General features: G+C 37.1%; 1 protein-coding gene across 1 annotated transcript; it reads left to right on the top strand.

Moving 5' to 3' along the window:
* The first annotated feature begins 1,367 nt into the window (after positions 1 to 1,367).
* On the top strand, positions 1,368 to 2,687 carry LOC145676842 (uncharacterized). Its single transcript, XM_081747629.1, has one exon. It carries the CDS (start codon positions 1,368 to 1,370, stop codon positions 2,685 to 2,687), a length of 1,320 nt encoding a protein of 439 aa, XP_081603755.1.
* The last annotated feature ends 6,327 nt before the right edge of the window (positions 2,688 to 9,014 follow it).

The following is a 9,014-nucleotide window of genomic DNA, read 5'->3' as shown; positions in this document are numbered from 1 at the left end:
GATTAACTTTACCAGAAAGATGAAAAGTGGATTCATCGGAAAAAAATTAATCGTTGAGCAAAATTGTCTTCTTCCATATAATCTAACATGCTAATGCAAAATCCGTACCTTTTGTTGTGGTCGTCAGGATGCAATGCTTGCAATAACTGCACTTTGTATGGCTTTATGTGCAGACGATGTTTTAGAACTCACCATACCGTTGGTTGAGGAATGTTAAGTTCTTTGCTTGCTCGTGATGTGGATTTCTTTGGGCTCCTTTCGTAAAGTGTATGAATACGCTCGAAATTCTCGTTCGATGGGTGTGAACGTCTCGTGCTTTTCCCTTTGCAGATGCAACCATCTTCTACGAATTTTCGATGCCACTTGTAAATTTGCTTATGATGCGGCGGTTGTTTATTAAGTTGACGGCGAAATGCTCGCTGAACTGCAACAATGGACCCAAGTTTCGCCAATTGTAGCACACAAAAAGACTTCTCCTGTGGTGACGCCGCCATTTCGCTACAGACAAACAACAACAAACAACAGCGCCAATGCAGCCGTGATTGGAACTTCCGGGCTGTTTAAATTGTAAACTTTTCTTAATCAAGTAACGTTCGAATCATGTTTCTATCTTTTGTAGTTTGGAAGAAATAAATGTTTGAAATCTGTTCTTTCTTTTTGAATAACCCTGTAGTTTAAATATAGGGTAGTGGGCCCAGTAATTGACGCGCACCCAGTAATTGATAAATAGGATGAATATACTATAAAATAAGGAAGTGCAGTTGAATACCACCTTTTGCTGACATCTGTTGTTGTCTTTAGGAGTTTCGTAGGTGTTCATTTGTCTGCTTCCGGTCAGCAGACGCCGTAGTAGTCATTGTATGCGAAAACGTGTTACCTTTGTTCTACAACGGGCTATCTCATCCAAAAGCTTAACAAGGGAAGATAAGGTAAGAAGGTTTTGAATCCATTTATTTTTCATATATTCTTAATCTGATACGCACTATAACATTTATATGACCCCTTCAGGGATGTAGGAACACAACTGCGTTCTTAGAATGTCCTCGTGAAACAAAAGCGTGACGTACTGGGGGGTGTCAATTATTGAGTCTCGAAATTTTAATCTAACCCATTAATTGACAAAGGTGGCAATTAATAGGTTTTTATGTGAGTGCGCACTAGCGCAGTATAATTCGCTTCGTGATGGCATTCTGAGAACGACATATAATTGTAGATAGTCGGGGTTGCATTCCCTCACGATTTCCCAGTAATTGACATGAGGTGGCAATCTTTGGGTCTTAGGTGTCAATTACTAGTTTTGCGTTGATTTCGTATTGGATTTGCTAAGTGTGGATTGTATATGGTTTCAGGATTGAACAAAGCCCAAAATGGGGAAGAAGTGTGACGTCAATTTGATAGGGAAGAAACCCTCTTTCAAGTATTCTGAAGAAGATATGAAGAAGGCTATTGAAGACGTAAAAACTAATGGTGCATCTTTCGCAGAAGCGAGCAGGCGATACAAGGTTCCACGAAGTACACTAATGAATAAAGTGAAAGGAAGAACACCAGAACATCGAAAAATGGGACCCTCGACAGTTCTAACGGATAAAGAAGAAAATATGTTGGTAAAATGGATAATTGATATAGCTAGAGCAGGATTTCCCTTAGTGAAAGAAGATCTATTGACTACCGTACAGAAAATTATGGTGTCAACAGGCAGGAAGAATCCGTTTTCTAACAACAAACCAGCTAAACACTGGTTTGAAGCGTTTTTGCGTCGCCATCCAGAAATAAGCAAACGAACTCCTGAAGCTTTGACCAAAAGTCGTGCAGTAGTGTCTGAGAACATGATACGCAAATGGTTTGATGAAGTTTATGAGTATTTACAAGCAAAAGGACTTACCGAAGCTTTGGAAGACCCATCGCGGATTTTCAATGCCGACGAAACTTTGTTTCAGCTTAGCCCAAAAACTGGAAAAGTATTGGGGCCAAGAGGCGACAGAAACGTGTATGAAGTCTTAGCAGGTGCTGAAAAAGATTGCTTAACAGTTCTTATTACTGTCTGTGCTAATGGTGAAATACTTCCTCCATTTATTGTATACCCCTATGTTCGCCTACCAAGTGAAATTGCTGAGAAGGCTCCAGACTCATGGGCACTTGGTAAGAGTGAAAGTGGATGGATGAATGGTGAGACTTTCTACGAATATATCACCAATGTGTTTCATCCATGGCTCCTAAAACAAAATGTGAAGCTACCTGTTATACTTTTCATTGATGGACACAAATCCCACTTAACACTTCATTTAAGTGAGTTTTGTTCAGATCATGGCATTGAGTTAGTAGCGTTATGTCCCAACACCACACATATAACTCAGCCTTGTGACGTTAGTGTATTTAAGCCTATAAAACAGAGTTGGAAGATGATTATACATAAGTGGAAGTTAGAAAACCCGAACCAAGTGTTAAGTAAGGGAAACTTTGCCCCAGTATTCGAAACTGTTCTTTCGTCTGTGACTCAGGAAACTGTGATTAATGGGTTTAGACGATCTGGTATTTCACCTTTCGATAAAAATGCGGTTGATTACACCAAATGTTCCATCACATCTAAGGAAGTTCCCCACAAGGTTAAGCCAAAAACACACAACACAAGAAAGCATTTGGAATATTTGGAATCTTTTATTGATGACGAAAAACTTCATGTTTCGTAAGGCATCAGAAGAAAATTTAGAATGGCAAGGTCCTGAACGATCAACAGATCTCTTTCTTGTGTGGCGAAACATGGTGGAACAAACAAAACTATCAGCTCAAACAACTATTCAGCAGCCAACATTTTCTGATTCAACAGAATTATCTATTCTAGAGACAAGCAGCAGAAACTATTCTGAACCGTCAACATTCGCAATGGAGAATTTGACAAAACCAGTGCAACCTGAATCATCAGGTCCAGTTGATGTAAATATTATAGAAGACACCACAAATTCATCAGTGAGTTCTCCCTTTAAAAGAGCTCTATTTTGGCCAGAGCCCAAAGTCACAAAGAAGAGAAAAGCGACTGAGAAGGTACCCGCAGTCGTCACTTCGTCCGAATGGAAAAAGTACTTCCAGAGGAAGAAAGAAGAAAAAATGAAAAAGGAACAGCAGAAGGAAGAGAAAAAGAAAGAAAGAGAACAGAAGCGCCAAGCAGCATTGCTGAAGAAACAGAAATCCAACAAGAATACAAAAAAGTCGCACACACAAGTAAATGATTCTTCTTCAAGTGAATCAGATGTATCAACTGATGATCTCTGTCAAGACTCAACGGACGATTGTGTGCTTTCTGAGGTAGATCAATCCGAAAATGAGCTAGTTTCGGCAGAGGATTTGAGTACGATTTGTAGGATACGTGCTGAGAGCTACTACGCAGTGTTTTATCAAGAGCAGTATTTCATTGGACGGGTTCTCTCTACAGACGGGAAGAAATCAAGCATAAAGTTCTTAAAAGAAACTACAGAGAATTCCTTCATATGGCCTACTCTGGAAGACAAAGATGAAGTCTCTAATTCTCGCATATTTTTCGGACCCGTTTCCCTCAGAGGCAATTGTCCATTTCAAGTTGAACCAAATCAAGTTCGTAAAATCAAGCTTGCGTATCGTCGAATAAAAGCTACAAAAAAATTCTAAGTTAGCATGGCCTGCACTGGAGTCTACACATAAGATATGAACGTTTTGGTATAGTCAAACGTCAGCAGCTTTTGTGTTTGTGACCAGCCATTCAGACTGGAGTTTCCCTCAAACTTACCAGGCGACCTGGGATGGTACTTGAATAAAACAAAGATCCTGGTCGAACCTTTTCCAATTTTATTCAAGACTTTGGTCTACAATTTAATACTTATTTACGAAAGTCTGCTTTAATCATCTACTCAGGAGTGTTCGTTAAGAAATAATATAGTTCCTACGTATTGGTTTTGTATTAATGTAGTATTTCTTGTAGATTTAGCGTTGTTTTGAGTGTAGTAAATTAGTTAATAATCTCATGTCAATTACTGGTTCGCAAATGTCAATTATTGGGGTAAACAAAAAAGTGTACTGTCAATTACTAGTCCCATCACATACTATATTATTATCGTTTCTACATTTCCTAAAAATATATGTATTTGCAAGAATATTATGCTGTCTTAGTCACTTATAGTCTCCTTGATGGAATGCAACCTTCATAATACTAGTTGGAAGCTAGATTACGTAAATATACGGTACAATGTTCAAGTGCCCTCTTAACATGTCAATTACTGGGTCCACTACCCTAAGCCAATTTTATTTTGTCAATTTTTCCTATTTCGCCTTTCACTGTCTAAATAATAGCTTTAGTGCCTAATGTTGTCTATTCTATGCATTTTCGTTAAAGTAAGATTTAATTGGGAAATATATATAATTTCGCATTTCAAGAAAAGATTCTGCCTCTTCCGAGAAGTATAAGATTAAGAGAAACTAACTTATGGGCAGGTCAAGATCAAGCTTCACTCCGCTGCAAGAAAAGAATGTCGCTGAAAGCAATGGCACAGTATGATCCAGCATTCCACATATACACAAAAGAATTCACGTTCTTTTTAAAGTATAGTGGACTGAAGTTACGAACTGCTGTTTGTAGTGATAAAATGCCCTAAAACTTTGAACTTTGAATGTTTACTGATAAAGTTATTAAAACTTGGACTGTTATGTGTAGTGATAAAGTGTTGTTTAGAATGTATTGACCAAATATACATAGAATACATGTCAAGCTTCGTTTTTATATATACAGCAAAAGAAGTTATTAACAAGGAGGTATGTTTCTCTATTCTTTGAACATTATCTATGATTTGAATTTATTTTTTTTAAATGCATTGAGTATATATCTTCATTATTTCGAGTTACATTTTAGTGCCTACTTTACTGCCGATTTTTTAAATTGAAAATACCTATTTGCTTGTCTATTTTCCAGGTTTTAAATGCTTGTCTCTAATGATGAGTTATGAGTTGATTAAATTGGGTATTTTCAACTGTAATTGTCAAATTTAAAGAAACAGGTTTTACTGCATTTAGAGATATAAATAATGTTATGCTATTGTTAGACAACAATGTAATATTAAAGTAACTAAACAACGATTAGAATGCGACGAACTATTTTAGAAAGAAGACGTAAAAAACCAACAAGAAGAAATATAAAAAGCAAACAAAACAAAGGATTCCTAAAGCATCTATCATGGGATCCGTAAGTTTAATCTTTTCCTCCAATAGCATAATTTTCGTGTTAATAAGTTTTCTCTTTCCTTTGAACGCTATTTCTGTACTTTATTTAGAAGTTTGTAGAAAAGAAAGAGAAGACTAAATTACAGATACGTAATAGAGGATAAGATAATAATGATAATGATAAATTCTGTCATACAATAATATAATCTTTCAAAATTTCATCCCTGCACCTCACTCGAATTTTCTTAACCGTTAATTTCTTAGAACAGAACCTTCATCCCCAGAATCCAGATTTTATATGTGGAATTGGAGAACATTTTTCCTGATTAGTCGAGGGCATGGAAGGGTTTGTTCTCGTGGCGGTGAGGCCTCATCAACTTTATTCTGTATTTTGTCTTCATACGTATTCGATTAAATAGCACTCTACATATTTCTCTCTTGCAACAAGTACATGACTGCTATGCAATCGATGTATAATAGTACAAGAGCAAACCTTAGTAAAGATAGGTGAATAAATGCGCTTAAACAGTTTTTATCTATATAAAAAAACAATAATAATACTTAACATACATATTCTTTAGAGATACTTGACGATTTCAAGACGGTATGCTTAGAAGATAAGTGGCAAAAGTATTTCACCTAAATCTCTCCTTTCTTAAAAGATAAGTATCACAGCATCTACCTCTTCCTTATGCTATTATTCTTTATTTATACCTTATGAAGCGATTTACAATAAAATTGAATCTTGAAATTCAGCTTTAGGTACTCTATATATTATATTGATATAATAACATACATTTGCACATTTGCGAGAAGTTTAGTAAGCAATCACAAATTGTATTCCGAAGTTCATCAAAATAAGAATGCTTCCTAGTTATAAAATAGGTTTTGAATCAGCTAAAAGTACATTTTGAAAGCAATTCTGATACTGTACGTTATTTCAAAAGTATGACAGCGGACTAATGTGTATAAAGAAAACATAGTTATAGCACAATCAAGATCTGAGGCGTGTAATCCCAGACAGTGATAAAAAGTTTAAGAAAAATTAAAATTCCTCCATCTGTATTAAAGAAACATATAAGAAATGTTTGTAACATTATGTATCTATATGATATTGACTCTTTCCAACATACTACCCAAAAGCTATACCCCATTTATTTCATATTGAACGTATTATTTATTTGAGAGAACAAGGAAATGACATATGGCTGCAAGTTGAATCGAATCAAAAATAAGGGGTATGCTGAATCTCAAAATATCACATTTTGTGATATCTTTAGGCATTACAATAATAACTTTTTTTTATTCTAATATGTTACAAAAACAATTGTAATAGTTGTTAATATTTTAATTTAGGGACTTATCCTCACAAGTAATTTGCTACTGGCATTGAAGTTAACTGTACAGACTGAATGAAAGTTGTACCAGCGTTGTATATGTAATTGAACATTAAATTTTTGCACAGAATTCTATGCATTTGTGACATAATGTACATCTCAGATGTGAACAGAACATTATGTGTACTGTTCACTTTCGCTGGATAGGCATGCTTCAATGGAAAAGCACTTAACAGTACTCCTGCGGTTAGTTCCTTGCTAACATTGATATAACATAAACCTGATGAATTTGCCAGGCATTTCGACAGGCTGCATTTAGATGAAAAGCAAATAGCGGGAAGAGCCTTTTTTCCCTCATAGTCTTACCCTGAAATCTCGTCACTCATTAGAAATCGTGAGTCTCGTTGAGAACTGAGCTCGCGATAGAAGTCGCGAGTCTTGTTAAGGATTGAGTTTGTGAGAGGTTATAGGGGCAGGGTAGTTTTCATCGGCAGAGGTTCAATGAAGACGTAGAGAAAAGTCAGAACCTAGTCTGAAAGCATCTACACTTTCGTCAAATTGGTCTACTCCTCCCATGTAAGTGTTATACTTTGGTACAACAGCATGATAGATAACTTGCATTTTACTTTACTTCTCTTGTTTTAAACAGTACCAACTCTATTTACTTTCGTAACTGATAACACAGATTGACAATTGGACGCTATTGTTACTATGTTATTTTTGTTTTTTATTATACATAATGAATCACTGACGATGAAATACACGGATTCTCTAGGTTCTTTCTTATGTAACTTTCTGTGTGGCAACGGGCACTTTGCTATGCGATTCTCTCCTATTGTTTCTGTACCACAAATCCCATTTTGACAGTTTCATGAGCAAAGGATGAGTTGTGAAAATATATATATATATATATATAGAAAATAAAAGTTGTGTGGTTTTAGATCAGAAAGAAGTCGTCTATCCATTTCAAGAACTACGCTGATCTTAGCCCAAACTCCTGCTACATTGACAGAGGAACACTCTTTGATCCTTGATATGGTTAAAAGTATATAAAATATCCTACTTCATAATCTGTAGCCAAACCTAAGAAGTTCCCATGGATAGTGTCATATGCGCATCATATGAAAAAACAAAAAATAAAACTTAATGAAAATTTTTATTAACAAAAGGTAACCAAAAAAGTTCTGTCGCATTTTGTGGAGGTCTGTGTTCAATTGGCCTTCACAGCTTGAGTTGAATGCAAATCGAGAGAAGGCGAAGGTCAGTCGTTGGTGTGACTATATCCAACATATTACCCGGTTGTAGTAGTTACACCGTGAACCTGAGTAAGGACAGAGTGAACAAGGGACCTCCACAAAGCGTCTTAAGTATGCTGTACGAGTTCAAACTGGAATCAAACGCTGCTGCAGTGGAGCGGAAGATATGCCAAGTCTTTGATGAAAGTGTCTTAACTACGCGAACAGTGCAGCGGTGGTTTAACAAGTTTAAGGACGGTGACGAAACCCTCGAAGATGCACCGCGTGCCGGAAGACCAACACATGTACAAAATGAAGATCTTCAGGCAGCAATTGAAGCGAACAGTGACCAAACATGTGAGGAACTGGGACTACAATTCAGTGTGAGTGGAGAAACCATTCGGCAGCACCTCCATCAACTTGTAAAGCACTTAAAGTTGGTTCGATGGATTCCACATGATTTGATTCCGGGCCAGAAGGCAACGTGAGCAGACACCTGTGTTTCTTTGCTTCCTCGTCTGAGAAAGGAGCCATTTGTGGACAGAATGTTGACATGTGATGAGAAGTGGGTCCTGTACGAAGCTCCACGGCGACGTCATCATTAGTTAGCATACCATGAACTGGTTCCAAAGGTTTTCCTGTGTGTTTGGTGGACTGCAGGTAGCATCGTGCATCGAGAAATGCTACCAGCTGGTCAGAGCATCAATGCAACTGTGTACCGTCAGCAGTTGAGCCGTGTTCAAGAAAGACTAAAATCTCTGGAGCCAGCACTTCTGAATCACAAACGTGTCCTCCTGTTACAGGACAATGCTAAGCCCCAGGTGTCTAGGATGACCTGGGACATCATTCTAGGCCTTGGAGGGGAAATTCTATTGCATGCACCATACTTCCCTGACATTGCACCGTCCGATTATTAATTGTTCCATTATTTGGACAATCATCCTAGAGTACGCCAGTTCAAATCCCTAATAGAGGTGCAAAATGCACTTAATACCTTCTTCGCTTCACGGTCCACCAAGATCTACCGCGACGGAATCCATGCCCTTCCAGAACGTTGGCAGAAGTTCGTCAACGCTGATGAGGACTATTTTTGATATTCCAGGTACATCTTAGGTGACATATCAATGTTCAAAGGTGGTAAGTGAAAAAGCAACAGAACTTTCCTGGTTACCTTATATGTATTTCTGTAATTAGAACTTAATATTCTTCCATCTATACCATCTAGATAAAAACTCCCCATTGTCTCCAACAATTCTAGAGA

Source organism: Thermobia domestica, unplaced genomic scaffold (genome assembly GCF_964235325.1).
Source record: "Thermobia domestica unplaced genomic scaffold, izTheDome1.hap1.1 HAP1_SCAFFOLD_418, whole genome shotgun sequence".
NCBI classification, from domain to species: Eukaryota; Metazoa; Arthropoda; class Insecta; order Zygentoma; family Lepismatidae; genus Thermobia; species Thermobia domestica.
The sequence above is the reverse complement of the archived record's forward strand: the minus strand, read 5'-3'. Positions and strand labels throughout refer to the sequence as shown.

Bases quoted from the DNA above. Each gene is read 5' to 3' on its own strand.
- LOC145676842 (XM_081747629.1), top strand. From the start codon at position 1,368: ATGGGGAAGAAGTGTGACGTCAATTTGATAGGGAAGAAACCCTCTTTC.